The sequence below is a fragment of the Brassica napus genome, chromosome C2, assembly GCF_020379485.1.
Source record: "Brassica napus cultivar Da-Ae chromosome C2, Da-Ae, whole genome shotgun sequence".
Lineage (NCBI taxonomy): Eukaryota > Viridiplantae > Streptophyta > Magnoliopsida > Brassicales > Brassicaceae > Brassica > Brassica napus.
The window spans coordinates 15,829,252-15,845,055 of NC_063445.1; the positions used below are offsets into that span (position 1 = coordinate 15,829,252).

Sequence of the window (15,804 nt, forward strand, 5' to 3'; positions counted from 1 at the left end):
CGAAGCCTTTTATTCTATTCTGTTGTTACAGTATGACTTTCGACACATGGAATGTGGAATAGGACTTCTCTAGTAACTCTTCCTTGGTTACTACTTCACCACAAAGTCTCATCATCGAGACTGTCTTAAACAAGACTGAGTTGTACTCATCCATGACTTTGTAATCCAAGAATCTTAGATTCTTCTAGTCATTTCTAGCCTTTGGAAGCAACACCGTTTTCTGGTGGTAATTTCTATGCTGTAAAGCATCCCAAAAGTCTAGTGGATTTTCTATAGTGATGTACTGATCTTTTAGACCTTCAATGAGATGATGGAATATAATGCTTATAGCCCTGTACCGATTCATTCTCATTGTTGTCCTTGGTGATTGTATCACCAAGTCCCTTTTCGATATCTGAGTTACATTGTCATTTAAAATTTAGGTTCACAATGTGATCATGTGGCCGCATGGTATTTATCAAGCTCGGCCACAAACAAGTCTTACGCATTTATGAAAACAATCGATCATGGTGCCAATTAGGTCACACGGCCATGTTAGTGTGATACAACAATCCTAGAGATTGGTTCATGATACAATCCGGTTTATATATCAATCCGGATATAAGGCCATACGGCTTTGCCTTAGACTTTCACGATTATTATGTGATACAACGATCTTAAGGATCGGATCATGATGCAGTCCGGGTCATATGACTATCTGGATGCTAGGCCACTCGGCCTCTTTAGATGTACACTAAGCCACACGGCTTTTAATCAATCAAGGGCACAAGGCCGCAAGTGTGTACAATGTATTAGGCCATACGGCTATATACAATAGGGGATTATTAATCTAAATGTATTTAATTCTATTGTATAGTTGCATCTCTATTAGGTTTACTAATTTTAAGGTTTGGTAATATTCAACTAGATTTTAGTATCAAGTAATCTAGCAACCTAACTCTCATTTATGCAATCAACCTTAATCAATTAGATTCTACTTTATAAAATATAGGGTTTTAATTTAAACTTTAGTAGAAATCGATTTAGCAAAATAAGATTAAGGTTTCAAGGCCTTTAGAATTTTAAAATCGAGATTAGGGTTTTAAAACATTCAAGTGACTGATTAAGGGTTTCAAGGCCTTAGGATCTTTAACTTCGAAATTAGGGTTTCAGTTTAAACAAGATTCAGATTCAAGTTTTTGAAACAATCCTAATTACAGCTCTAGGTGATCAATCAAAAACACTCAAGTTTCAAATCAAATTTTAAAACCGATTTTCTAATTAGGGTTTTAGGGGATTTCAAAAAATTTGATCTTTGATCAAGGGGATTTGAATTGAGATTCAAAAACCTTTAAGGCTCTGATTTTAATTGATCAATGGATCAATCTCTTTCTTAGGTTTAGATCGAACTTATAGAGCTTCGATTTACTCATAGGGTATTGATCTATTATCCTATGGCTTTTAGTTTTAGAGATTATCTTTTAGGGTTTCAATCTTTACAAAACAACCATGTTCAATTCATGTTCTCAGAATTAGGATTACCTTTGTTTTGCAGATTGTAGAAACCGGACCACCAAGATGAACCTCGAACGGACGCGAGCTGGCTGCTTCGGGATCGCGAGCTGAGAGGATGCGATCGGGTTAGGTTTGTTAGGTCGCAATCGCCTTGGTTGTCTCTCGCGAACGGGTTGAAGCTGATCGTCGGATCGAGCTGAGGCAGAGACGGGAACGCGAGACGGGATTGAGTTCAAGGGCTCGTCTGAGCTGAGATCGGGATGAAGCTGAGACGGTAATGCTTGCTGGAACGGAATCAAGAACGAATTAGGGTTCTTCGGGATTAGGGTTCCAAAAGACCAAGGCGGCGCCGTCTATTGTTTCTGCGAGTGTGGGCGCGTCTGAGATCGGATTGACGAACGGTTTTCGCTGATAGATTCGTCTCGTCCAGAGCTTCAATTTGATATGTGGCTCGTCGTCTGGTTCCTCGGGGTTTGAGAGATAGATTGATTTTAAGTTACGACTGGATTAAGATTTATGTGTGACGGATTTTAGGTTAGGGTTTTGTCTCAGGGTCTAGAGCCTCGTGCTGATAACGCTTTGTGAACGAAGGGTTTGAGACTGAATATTTAGTGTATATTATTAATCATCAAAAAGGATTCCTTATATAAGGATTACAAGATAGAGATAAATGGAAAGAGTACTTATCCTAATCCTACATGAAATAGGAAATCTACTAAATACATAAAAGGAAAGATAACATCTAATAGGAAAAAAGAAAGATGGTTTCCTTTTCTCTCTAAGCCGCCTATCTCTCACCTGTAGTCGGCTCTCTCTCCCCTCTTGGACACGGCTGTGGTTGGGCCTGGTCGTGGCCTGATTGGCCATCTCTTCTTGTCTTGGTTAATGGCAATCCACATTATTCATAATAAGTTTATGGTTTTGTTCAAAAGGAAAGAAAGCTGGTTTAGCACCATGTAAACTGAACAAAAGTATTATATCAAGGATGTAATTCCTATGACATATATATATTGTTATATATATAGGGACCGATCTAACAAATAAATTAATATGGAGCACAATATATATTATATTATTTATAAAAATATTTAAATATATAATTAAAAAATAAATTATACCATAATTTTAAAATAAATGACATTAATCATTAATTTTTACATCTTATTTAATGAAATATTTAAATTAGATAAAAAGATAAGCATTTTATGATATTAAGTATTTATTTTCAGTAATATTAAGATAAAATTATATATTAAACATATAGTTTCATTATAAACACTTATCCAATGTAGCTTTTATTTTAATCTAAGTATTATAGATAATAAATTCTAAATTAATACAAATAAATAACAAAATAAAGTGCAATTTCTTATAATTTAAGAAAACTAGTGTATACTAAAGAAAAGTAAATCACTCATGAAACTCGCTGTCTAATGATAATGGAGACAAATAACGAACTCCTTATTAAAAACAACAATACCGACCCACGAGAGCCAAAGCATTTCTTGAGGTAAATGCAACGGATGTAAAAAATCCGGAAAAAGGAAATTATTCCTACCGTGGTTGTGGTTGTGGCCATCAATTTAAACGTGGTCATGAAAGGAGTTACAATCCAAAAGGAAGGGGATCCAACACATGGAATCGATCTGATCGAGTAAAAGGAAAAAAAGCCCAAGAAAACCATACCCGAAAAAATGAGAATGTCTGTTACAGATGTGGATCGAATGGACATTGGTTTCAAGTGTGTCGAACTCTTCAACGCCTATGTAAGTTGTAACAAGAGACTATCAATGGCAAGGTAAAGGAAGTGAATCTTAATGAACATTTTGCGGGTACAACTTCGACATACCTTGAATCTCTCTAATTTTATCGGCGATTTCAATGATACTACACATCGAGATAATTAAATGCTTGTTGTAATCAAGCTCAATAATACCCAGTGATACCATATAACTATTACTATTATGTATTTCAATTTTCAAAATAGTATTGTTCTCAAAACAACTAATGTATAGTTATTGTGTAATATAGAATATTGTGTGCTTATAATAAAATATATAATCATAATATACTTGCTTATAAAGTTTTATTTTCTTTATTAATGATTATTGTGTGTTACAGAAATGAATAAAAAATGCAAATGGAACAACCACTGATTATGGTCTGCAAAACTCCTCTCGAATGGTGGTAAGGAAGTTCAGATTAAGTCAATAGCTCAGGCGATCCCTACCTATGTTATGTCCTGCTATCTGCTACTGCAAGGCATTACTAAGAACCTAACAGGTGCAGTCTCATGATATTGGTGGAGTACTAAGCGTAATAACAAAGGTTTGCACTGGGTTGCATGGGATAATATTTGTGTCCCACTTGAATGTGGAGGATTGGGGTTTCGAGACTTTAGAGATTTTAATCTTTCTTTACTCGCAAAACAGTTCTGGCTGCTCCTAAAATACACTCATTCCCTGCTCGCAAGAGTACTGAAGGGTTGATATTACAGGCACTCCAATCCCTTGAATATTGGAGCTGTGTCCAATCCATCCAACGGCTGGGAGAGCATTATTGCGGCAAGCCCGATCTTGCAACATGGACTGAGGAAGACGATAGGCAATGGTTTTGATACTTATGTCTGGGAAGATCTCTGGCTCCTAACAACTCCAGCGCGCCCAGCTAATGGAAATGGCTTGAACTGCGACCCAAACCTAAGTGTTCACCATCTTATAGACTATGACACTCAGACCTGGAACTTGGAAATGCTTCACGAGTTTGTAGACCCAGCTGATATCCCAATTATTCTCTCGATACGCATCAGTAAGACAGGACGAAGGGATTGTTTCTGTTGGGACCATACTAAGTCCAGATTATATTCGGTGAAATCTGGCTACAGTGTAGCTCACGACATGAGAAGAAACAATACATATGCCCCTGTTCTTGAACCGAGCTCAACAAGATTGAAAAAAAGCTGTTTGGAAATTGAAGGCACCAAGGAAGCTCAAGCACTTTCTATGGCAAGCACTCTCAAGGTATCTAGCAACTGCAGAGAAGTTAAAATCCCGCCATTGCACCAGAGATAGCTCGTGTGTACGAAGTGGAGCAGAGGTGGAGTCCATTAATCACACACTTTTTGAATCCCCCCCCCCCGGCCCTCCAATGCTGGGCGCTATTCCCTGTCCCCACAGCTCCGGGGTTTTTCCCGTGTCAATCTCTATATGTGAATCTTGACTATCTCCTTTTCAGAGCTAAGCAACGTGGAGTGAGTGCTCAACAGATGTTAGGTTTTCTGTGGACCATTTGGTACATATGGAAAGATCGTAACGAAAAAGTTTTGAACAATAAAGATATCCTTCCGTTAGACACAATTCAAATAGCATCGCAAGAAGCGGAGAGCTGGAAATTGGCCCAGTGTGTAGAAGAGATAACGGGCTTGACGACGAAGAAGAACAACCGAGAAACTTTGTTTCTACACAGAGAGAAGATCGGGGAAGATGGAGATGTCAGGTGGACGTCTCCTGGTAAATGAACGTGACAAGACTGGGTTGGGGTTCGTACTTTTTGATGGTGGCGTTCCTTGCTTATACGGGACGAGAGGCGACATCCAATCAAAATCACCTCTACACGCTGAAGCTGAGGGACTGCTATGGGCGGCGCAAGAGATGCTGAAACTGGACACATGGATATACATTATGAATCCGACATTGAGCAATTGGTGAAGCTACTTCAAAAGAGGAAGACTGGCCATCGTTGGCAGTGGACCTTGACGAAATAAGAGCCAACTTTAATGTTCTTAACTCTTACTCTGTAACTTTTATCCCAAGATCTTTAAACATCCGTGCGGACAGCCTTGCAAAAGGTGCCAGATCACGTGAAGTCAGATTGGATTTTGTAAACGTTTTTGCACCATGTTGGTTAACTCCTCAAGTTAGCTTAGCTGTAGCAAGTTAGTAATGGGAAAGTGATGCAGCAGCATCCTAGCTGCTTCAATGACAAGTTTCCTTTTTAGTTATTTCCTTTTTACTTAGGGTTTGTGTTTTGCCTTTTCTATTTAGGTTAAGAATTTTAATGACGGTTTAAGAGTTCTATATAATGAAATCTCTTATGGATTTTGTAAGACACACTTTTGATAATTAATAAACTAGCTTTGTGCTTTATACCTTGAAAGAGATTTGATTCAATTCATCTTGTTCGAGAAGCCTTGAAAGAGATTCGATTAAATTCATCTTCTTCAAGAAGCAGGTCTCTAGAGTTTTCAATCGAAAACCCTAGATCGGGCTGATATTTTGTTCATACCCTCCATCAGGTTGGTATCAGAGCAAAACATTCACCCACACCACATGTTTTCAATACGCGCCCATCCCCGTGCCAAGAAGGAAACCCAAGCTGAAATCCAGCAACGAACGATGGAAGAGATGCAGACACAAATTGCTCAACTTACACAAACAATGCAAGGTCTGAACGCCCAACGTAACGCTGCCCCAACTGAGGAACACGATGAAGAACAATCTGATCATGAAGACAATGCAAATCCCTTCGCTTTCCTCGGAGGAAATCAACGACAAGCTCCACCCATTCAACTCAACGAACAATGGGACCGAAGTTTCAAATTTGAGATTCCAGAATTTCATGGATCTCAAGTGGCTGAGGAGCTACTCGACTGGATTGCTACGGTAGATGAGATTTTAGAATTCAAGCAAGTTCCGCTTGAAAGTTGTGTTCTTGTGTTAGCCATGCGATTCATAAGCAGAGCAACAGCTTGGTGGACTCAACTAAGAGCATCCAGACTTCATTTGAACAAACCTAAGATTGCATCATGGGATAAATTGAAGAAACATATGAAGAAGACGTTCTGGCCATACAACTATGATCAACTTATGTTTCAACGATTACAAAATCTACGTCTAGGAAGCCGTACGGTTGAAGAATATGCCACCAAATGTTTCTTATTGTTAAACAGGATCGACCTACACGATTCTGTCAGTCAACTGGTTGCTCGCTTCGTTGGTGGATTAGGACAGCAAATCCAGCACACGTTAAATTTGTTTAATCCTCTTACTCTTTATGAAGCTCACCAACAGGCTTGGACAATAGAGGCTCAAAAACAAATCTGGTTTGTCATCATGGAATTCAGCGCGCCAACAACGCCTCACTCCACTCACCACTACGCCTGCAATGAATCCGACATCACCTATCACCACCACAACTGAACCAGCAAATCCTTCCGTTGACCCAACATGACAGGCCCGAACCGGTGTCCTTCGTTGCTTTGCCTGCGGTGACCCCGGCCACAGACAGTCTGCCTGCCCAAATCGAAACCGCCAAGCGTACTAATTGACTCCACTGGTCGCGATATCGAGGTTGAATACGAAGACGTCAGCGATGATACCCCAGAGGAACTTGAAGCCGATTCAGGTGTGTCATTAATGTTGCGACGATCTTGTCTGGCGCCTCGTCTTGAGGATGAATTTCCACAACGTAAAAACCTCTTTCTTCTACGATTGACGGAAAGGTGTGCAAATTGATCATTGATTAAGGCAACAGCGAGAACGTGATTGCAGAGGATGCTGTGAAGAAACTTTCTTTACAAGATGACCATCACCCTGCTCCGTATAAGCTAGCATGGCTCCAACGAATGCCGTGCTTTGGTCGCCTTCTCCATTTGCGATGCCTATCATGACCAAATTTATTGTTACATTGTTCCAATGGATGCTTGTCACTTGCTGCTTGGTCGACCATGGGAGTTTGATAGATGCGTTCTTCATGACGGTTTTCTCAACACTTATACTTTCAAGTTTAAAAACCGAACCTTCACTCTCAAGCCTGCCCCACCTACGACCCTACAATCAACAATAACTCCACCACCTGTGCCACCATCTCCGCTACTGATGTTATGCAAAAAACCATTCGAAGCCACTATGCGTGAGGAAGAGATTGTCTTTGTTTTAACGATAATGCATGCTTCCTCGTCACCAGCACACCAGCCGCGTCCGGAGTTTGCTGCTATTCTTACAGAGTTTGCCGATGTGTTTCCCTCAGATCTACCTCCAGGACTCCCTCTATTGTGCGACATTCAACATCAAATCGACTTCATCCTGGACACAAATCTCCCCAATCGCTCCCACTATCGAATGAGCCCATCTGAGCACGGAGAGTTACAGAAACAAGTTGAAGAATTGGTTCAAAAAGGATTATTACGCGAAAGTACGAGTCCATGTGCCGTTCCAGCACTCTTAATACCAAAAAAAGATGGTTCATGGCGTATGTGCATTGATAGTCGAGCAGTGAATAAAATTACAGTTCACTATCGATTTTCAATTCCCCGCCTCGACGACCTTCTTGGCCAGATCGGAACTTCTTGCGTGTTCTCCAAATTGGATTTGAAAAGCGGTTACCATCAAATTCGTATCCGCCAAGGTGATGAATGAAAAACGGCTTTCAAAACACGCGAAAGACTTTTCGGGTGGATGGTAATGCCTTTCAGCTTATCAAACGCACCAAGTACGTTTATGTGTGTTATGAATCAAGCTCTAAGACACTTCATCGGGAAATTTCTCGTAGTATACTTCGACGACAATCTGATATTCAGCTTGAATTTGGAAGACCACTTCTCTCATCTGCGTGAAGTCCTTTACTTCTTGCGGCGTGATAAATTGTTTGCTACATTCAATAAGTGTGCGTTTGGCCTCCCTTAGGTTCACTTTCTCGGTTACATCGTTTCAGAAAACGATCTTGAAGTTGACCCGGCTAAAGTCTCCGCTATCAAGTCCTGGTCGGAACCAAAGACAATTTCTGAAGCTTGGAGTTTCCATGGCCTTGCTTCGTTCTATTGCCGTTTTGTTCCTCAATTTAGTGCGATCATGGGTCCTCTAACCAATTGCATTCGCGAGGGATCTTTCCAATGGACGTCGGCCGCAGCAATGGCATTCAACATTATCAAAGAGAAACTTAGCTCGGCTCCAAACCTAGCTCTCCCGGATTTCACTACGATTTTTGAGTTACATTGTGACTCCTCTAAAACCGGCATTGGCACGGTCCTTAGCCAAAAGGGTAGACCTATCGCTTTCTTTAGTGAGAAGATATCGGGTGCCCGTTTTCGCTACAGCACGAATGATATTGAATTCTACGCTATTGTTTAAGCAATCAAACATTGGCGCCATTACTTGTTTCACAAAGAATTCGTCCTTTATACTGATCACAATGCATTAAAACATCTCATCACTCAAGACAAAGTTTCTTCTCAACATGCGTCTTGGATCGCTTTTCTGCAAAAAATTTCTTTCGTCATCAAACATACGTCTGGTGAAAGTAATCGAGTTGCAGATGCTCTAAGCCGATGACACAGTTTACTCGCGGTTCTTCACGTGTCCATTCCAGGGTTTAACACTTTTGCAGACATGTATCCTTCCGACCCATTCTTTGGTTCGATATGGACTGCCGCGTTAGCAGGATCTTCAACGACCTATGCCATACAAGATGGGTTCCTCTTTCGCGACAACCGATTATGTATACCGTAATGCAGTCTTCGTTTATAACTTATTTCAGAACTTCACAATGAGGGACACATCGGGCGAGATCGCACGCTACAATTGCTCTTAGCTTCGTATTTCTGGCCTTCTCTTCGCTGGGATGTTGAACGATTTGTGGAGCATTGTGTGATTTGTCAAACCTCTAAAGGTCAAGCTTCAAACGCAAGCTTATATCTTCCGTTACCTATACCGACACAGCCGTGGACTGATATTAGTATGGATTTTGTGATGGGTTTACCACGAACTCAAAAGGGATTCGACTCAATTTTTGTTGTCGTCGATCGTTTCTCCAAGATGGTCCACTTTATACCTTGTAAGCGTACAACCGATGATGTCCAAATCGCTACATTATTTTTCCGCGAGATCTATCGCTTGCATGGGTTACCATTGTCGATTGTGTCAGATAGAGATTCCCGTTTCCTTGGTCCTTTTTGGCGTTCCTTATGGAAATTACTGGATACGAGCCTCGATATGAGTTCTGCTTATCATCCTTAAACCGATGGACAGACCGAAGTTACTAATCGTTCGCTTGGTAATCGTTCGCTTGGTAATCTTTTGTGCAGCCTGGTGGGAACTTCAATCAAATCGTGGGATTCAAAGTTTCCTCAAGCAGAGTTTTCTCATAACCATGCTGTTAACCGGAGTACTCGCTTCATTCCGTTTCAGATCGTTTACAGTTTGGTTCCTCTTGCGCCCACTGATCTATCTACCTTACCAGACCGCCAGTGTCTTCATGGAGACGCAGAGACATTCATGGAACAGCTTGTGGAGACGCATGCTCAAACTAAAGCCAACTTGGAAACTGTGGTGTCAAAGTATAAAATTGCAGCTGATGCACATCGTCGACGGCTTGCCTTTGACGGAGGCGATCTTGTCTGGGTGGTTTTGACTCGTGACTGTATGCCGGCACATGCGTATAATAAACTCAAGGCAAAGAAGATCGGCCCGGTGGAAGTTCTTGAACATATAAATGACAACGCCTATCGACTACGCCTTCCTTCGGATATCACTACTTCTGATGTTTTCAATGTCAAGTACCTGTCCCGATATTTTCCGCCGGACGTCCCTTAAGATTCGCAGAAGAATCCTCTTCACCCCGGGGGACTTGATGCAGCAGCATCCTAGTTGCTTCAACGATAAGTTTCCGTTTTAGTTATTTCCTTTTTACTTAGGGTTTGTGTTTTGCCTTTTCTATTTAGGTTAAGGATTTTAATGACGGTTTAAGAGTTCTATATAATGAACTCTCTTATGGCTTTTGTAAGACACGCTTCTGATAAACTAGCTTTGTGTTTTATACCTTGAAAGAGATTTAATTCAATTCATCTTGTTCGAAAAGTCTTGAAAGAGATTCGATTAAATTCATCTTCTTCAAGAAGCATGTCTCTAGAGTTATCGAGCTGATATCTTGTTCATGCCCTCCATCAGAAAGTTTGTTTGATGCCAAGAAGCAAATTCGTTAATTTAAATAACAAAAAAAAACTTTAGAATTTTTTTTTTTTCGGTAAAATGTTAAAATTTATACCAATTTCAATTTTTTAAAAAATTACAATGTTGCAAGCAACTCATTCCAACAAAAAAAGAAAGAAACACCAACAACCCAATACAAGCTGGAATCCCTCAAAGGGGCCTAATATAAGAGAAGTAGAACTGGAGAAGATAGGCAGGAGCGGCATATGTGGCTGGAAAGGACAAGAGCCGGTTGCGAACTAACCGGTCAATGCTGTGCTTGAGACCTTCAGCTGAAGTAGATATACCCGCGAAGATCCTTGCATTTTTCTCCTTCCAAAGGAGATAGATGGATGCTTGGAAGATAATCTTGAGAATGGTTGCCGCCTGGGTGGATGTTTGTTGCTGGTTGCTAAGAATCCATGCAGCCGCAGAGTGCAAATCCATCGGAGGAAATAATCGGATTTGAGAAGCAAAGTAAAGCCAAACAGAGGAGTAGGTACATTCGGAGAATAGATGGTGGTGAGTTTCAGTACCAGTAGAACAAAGAACACAAGCCTCTAAAAAACTTTAGAATTGTTCGAAAATGAATTAAATAAAAAAAAAATACGCGTTATCGCGATAGAAAAATAGGAAAATTAAACGCGTGATTTGGTCATTGTTGGTCATCGATGTTGTCACCTAATCGAAGAAGAAAATTAGAAAAGAAAAGAAAACAAATTTAAAAAAAAAACAACAACAGCCAAACCAATCAAAATCGTCCAATTTTCCCCAATCACTCTTCAGATTCCGAAAAGAAAAGAAGAAAGAAAGAAACCGGAGTTGAGTTGAGACTTGAAAGATGGTTACGCCGAACTGGGAACTGAGGGGTTGCTGTAACCGAAACCAGAACGCGTTCCTCATCACCATCGGAATCTTCACCGTCGTTATCCTTCTGGTCAGTTCCTCTTTTTTCTTCTCCATCTTAAAGAATCTGAACCTTTTTTTCGATGCAACTGAAGAAGATCCGAATCATGCAATCTAGTTGTCCGATTTTAATGTTTGTTGACTTGTAATAATTTGATTCAAAGTTTGTGCCTTTTTTTTTTGTGTGCAGTTGTGGAGGACATTTCTTTTAACTCCGTTTAAACTGATCACGGTGTTTCTTCACGAAGCCAGTCATGCTGTTGCTTGCAAGCTTACTTGTGGAGATGTAAGCAAGCTGCCTCTCTCTCTCTCTCTTGACTAGTGATCCACTTTGAGAGCAATTATGTTTCAGCGTTCTATGACTGTTTAGCACGAATCATATTAATTGGTATCTTGATTCAGTCTGCAATCATGAAAAATTATATGCTTTAGGCCACTCAGACTAGTTTTAGGTTCCTTGAACTCAAACATTGTTTTATCCCTGCTTCATCAGATTTGTATATGATATCTAAATACTACCAGCTTTTTCATTAGTTTAAGAAGCTAAGACACACAGTTAGTCTACTACTTACACAAGTTCAGCTACTCAAGCCATAGATGTAGTAGGTCTACTGTAACTACCCTTGGACTGGATAAAACAGATTATATATAGCTCTTGCGAGAGCTGTTATTCAGGGCTGCGTTTATAAACATGTCCCTGCCGCCGACTGTTTAGGGAGGGTGTATATTTTCTTGTATGTAATTGAGATATTAATTTGCATAGTGCCATGTGTTTGAATACAACCATCTCCTTCTTGAACCAATAGGTAGAGGGGATGGAGGTGAATGCAAATGAAGGAGGTTCCACAACAACCCGTGGTGGCATTTATTGGCTCATCTTACCTGCTGGCTGTAATCCACAATCTATCTATCTATCTATCTCCTCTATACAAATTAACAACAACAGAGTCCAACTTTTTGTTGATGGGTTAAAAGTATTTTAACTTTTTTTGTTTCTGTTGAATTGGCTTTGTAGATCTTGGCTCATCATTTTGGGGAATGGCTTTGATTCTTTCATCTACCAATCTGCTTACAGCTAGAATAGCTGCTGCTGGTCTGGGTCTTGCTTTATTCATCGTCCTCTTCATTGCCAAGAACGTAAGACGTCAACTCTTTTTCTCTCTTATCCAACAGTTTTTTTTTTTTTTTTTATCACATTAACATCAAACAAATGAGATCCAAATTTTTCAATCTTGACAGTGGACGCTTCGTGGTCTTTGTATAGGTGTGTTATCTCATGATTCCTCTCATTACATCTTCTTGTTGGTCAAAAAACTTCTAACAGTAAATGAAAACGTTTCTCAGGTTTCATAGTTTTCCTCGCTATCATTTGGGTTCTACAAGAGTTAACTACTGTCAAAATACTCCGTTATGTCATTCTCTTTATTGGTAAGCTCTCTATTAAAGTTCCATCATTCAGTTTCATCTTTAAATTAAAAACCGGATTCACATTGCAGGTGTGATGAACAGCTTATTCTCAGTTTACGGTATGTGTTACTTTTTCTCTCATTTTATGAACAAGTATAAAAAAATTCTTATTTTCTTTTGGCTGCAATGGAAAATTAGATATCTATGATGATCTGATATCACGGAGAGTCCACTCAAGCGATGCTGAGAAGTTTGCAGAGATCTGTCCTTGCTGCACTGGTTGTGGCTGGGGTGTCATTTGGTTAGATTTTTTTAGTCCTAATTCATTACACAATAGTGAAACTGAAAGGCGTCTTCTTTTCTGACCATTTGGTTTTTGATATTCAGGGGAATGATATCATTTATGTTTCTTTGCGCGTCGCTGTATCTCGGGCTTGTGATCCTATCATAGAGAAAGGTGTTCTTTTGGTTTGGCTTTCTTGTTTTTGTTATGAACGTTGAATTCATATCCTTTTGGCTTTTGAATTCTGATTATTCTTTTGTGAACCTCTTGGTGTCTCTTCAGGTTCAGATTCTTCGTGGTGAAATGCAGAGATTCTTTTCTATCATCAGTGCGCAGTTAACAATAGTTTGATTCTTTAAGATCCCTTTGTGTGTGTTGGGATTTACATTTGATTGAAAATTTATTTGAAAAGTTTGTATTCTTATTTTAGTTTGACGTATATTGAATACAACTCATTGATTGGTCTGTTGGATACATTGTTTAAAGAGGTACTTTGACTTCTGGTAAAGCTTCTCCATCTTGAAAATGTTTGAAGCTTAAAAAGGATAAATATATATATATATATATAACTTTTTAGTTTAGAAGAAAAAAACCTTGAAAAAAATCTATCAAGCTTGGTGAAATCCATTTATAACCTTTTAAGCATCACCTTGTTCCATTACATACTGACTCAATGTGCTTATGCAAATGCAGTGTTAATAAAAGTTTGAATTCTTTTCATAATCTGGAGTATGCTGAATAGTACGTATCCTTTGTTTTGGTCTTTGTAATACAATGAAAGTCTATTGACTAATTTAGGTAAAGCTTTTCTTTCTAGAAAATATTCAAAGCTGGAATACGACCTCTTCCGAAAATGTATGTAATTTTAGTTTTCAAAAATATATAGTGAACTTCGTGAAAAAAACGGGGAAACGTCATAATAATCTCTTAACTTTCAAATTTAAAATTCACTATGCGTCATTTCAGTCATCAACTTTTAGCTACACACGAATAATCTTATACTTTCATTGAGCAAATCATTTTAAACCCGTTGAAAATCAACTATTAAATCTATTAGTGAATATTTAGCGGTTAACTTTCGACGAATCGACGAATCTAGAACAGCTTGGTAACGAAAATACGTTATTTGATTGGTTTCAGTTTCAAAGGTAAAGATTAAAACAGCTTACCTAAACTTTAGATTTATATGTTTTTAAAAATAATTTATCAAATATAAATTAAATGATTTTAATAATATAAAATATGACTACATATCATTAATTTTAAAGGTTATAGCTGATCAACTAAAAAAAATTCAACTTTAGATAAACAATAGAAAGCTACTGTGTATGTGTTTAGCTATTTTGAATTATAGCTTATATTGGTTAGTGTTTTAAAACACAAATTAAAAATCAATTTAGACATAACTTAAAAATGAATATGTAACTTAAAGCTATTGTAATTTTTTTGTAGAAAAAAATCATTACAAGGATTGTCTGAAAAACAATCACAAGCATGACTACGAGTTTGAGACAACTGTGAGTATTATATTTATGTCTGAATTTACTTTAACTTGCATACTTACTTATTTATATTATAATTTATATTATATTTGAGCATACTTTAAATTATTCTGAACTAATTGATATTATTACGTATTTATAAATATAACTGATTATTTTTTGATTGAACAGTTATAACTTTTTTTAGTTTGTTTAACCTTTTTAATATTTAAAATGAATTTAAGATGGAACCCCCACATAAGATAAAAAGCAATTTTGTTTCTCAAAATTATTGATATATAGTCGTATTGTATGTTAACAGTATCATATCTAATTTATATTTGGAGAATTTTCATATTTACCACTTTCTTGGTATCATTATTCCTGTTTACCACTATTAAAGAGACATTTTCAAAAATACATTTTTTATTAAGTGGCAAAAAACTCTTATATCATTGTTCTATATATATAAAAAAAATTATTTAAATAAAAAATATAAAAAAAAGAAAAAAAAATGAAAAAAAAATGAATTTCTTTGAATCTTTTAAGTTTTATGTTTTTGAATTATACATTTTCAAATCCGAACTTTTCTATAATTTTTGAACTATTTTTTTTAATTCTTTTTAAAAATCGAAAAACCCTAGTCCACCCCTCAACTATAAACCCTAAATCTAGATTAATTAATCCTATGGTTGTAAATGTCTTTTACCCTTCATTAAAGGTGAAGGTAAAAGTAGTTAATGTAAACATGAAAAATGATACTATGAATGTGGTATTTTTGACAATTTCTCTTTATATTGGGTAAATTATTTTTAATCTAAAAATCTTGTCAAAATGTAAATATCTATAATAAATAAATAATCTTAAAATAATCTTAACATCATATAATAACTTCTAAAAAGAAATATTATATTATTTATAAAAATATGGTTGGGACACAATATTTTATTACAATTTTACCATATATAAATGTTTCTAATTAGAAACATTGAAAATATATAAAGTACTTATAAAATAAATGAATATTTTTATTTTTATTTTTATCAACTTGTTTAGTGTGTAAGTTTATAACATACTTTATCTAAGATTTAAGTTATTTTGCTTATAATTTTTTTAATTATAGTAACTACCATGTATTTATTTTTTTATATTTAAATTTCTATAATTGAACTTTATGTCATAATTGAGTTAAGCAATGTCATAATTTATCCATGTCATCATTTTTAATAGGACACTAGATTTTGATCCGCGCTTGGAAAGCGTGAGTTTG

The 15,804-nt window shown here is 37.4% G+C and overlaps 2 protein-coding genes across 2 annotated transcripts; both read left to right on the forward strand.

Moving 5' to 3' along the window:
* The first annotated feature begins 8,879 nt into the window (after window positions 1-8,879).
* LOC111203058 lies at window positions 8,880-10,082 on the forward strand. Its single transcript, XM_022696449.1, has 2 exons — window positions 8,880-8,962; window positions 9,575-10,082. Exons 1-2 carry the CDS (start codon window positions 8,880-8,882, stop codon window positions 10,080-10,082), a joined length of 591 nt encoding a protein of 196 aa, XP_022552170.1.
* Window positions 10,083-10,468: 386 nt separating this feature from the next.
* BNAC02G17120D lies at window positions 10,469-13,561 on the forward strand. Its single transcript, XM_013820925.3, has 10 exons — window positions 10,469-11,394; window positions 11,554-11,649; window positions 12,170-12,254; window positions 12,379-12,500; window positions 12,603-12,627; window positions 12,708-12,791; window positions 12,860-12,889; window positions 12,969-13,071; window positions 13,158-13,227; window positions 13,336-13,561. Exons 1-9 carry the CDS (start codon window positions 11,299-11,301, stop codon window positions 13,219-13,221), a joined length of 705 nt encoding a protein of 234 aa, XP_013676379.1. The 5' UTR covers window positions 10,469-11,298; the 3' UTR covers window positions 13,222-13,227; window positions 13,336-13,561.
* The last annotated feature ends 2,243 nt before the right edge of the window (window positions 13,562-15,804 follow it).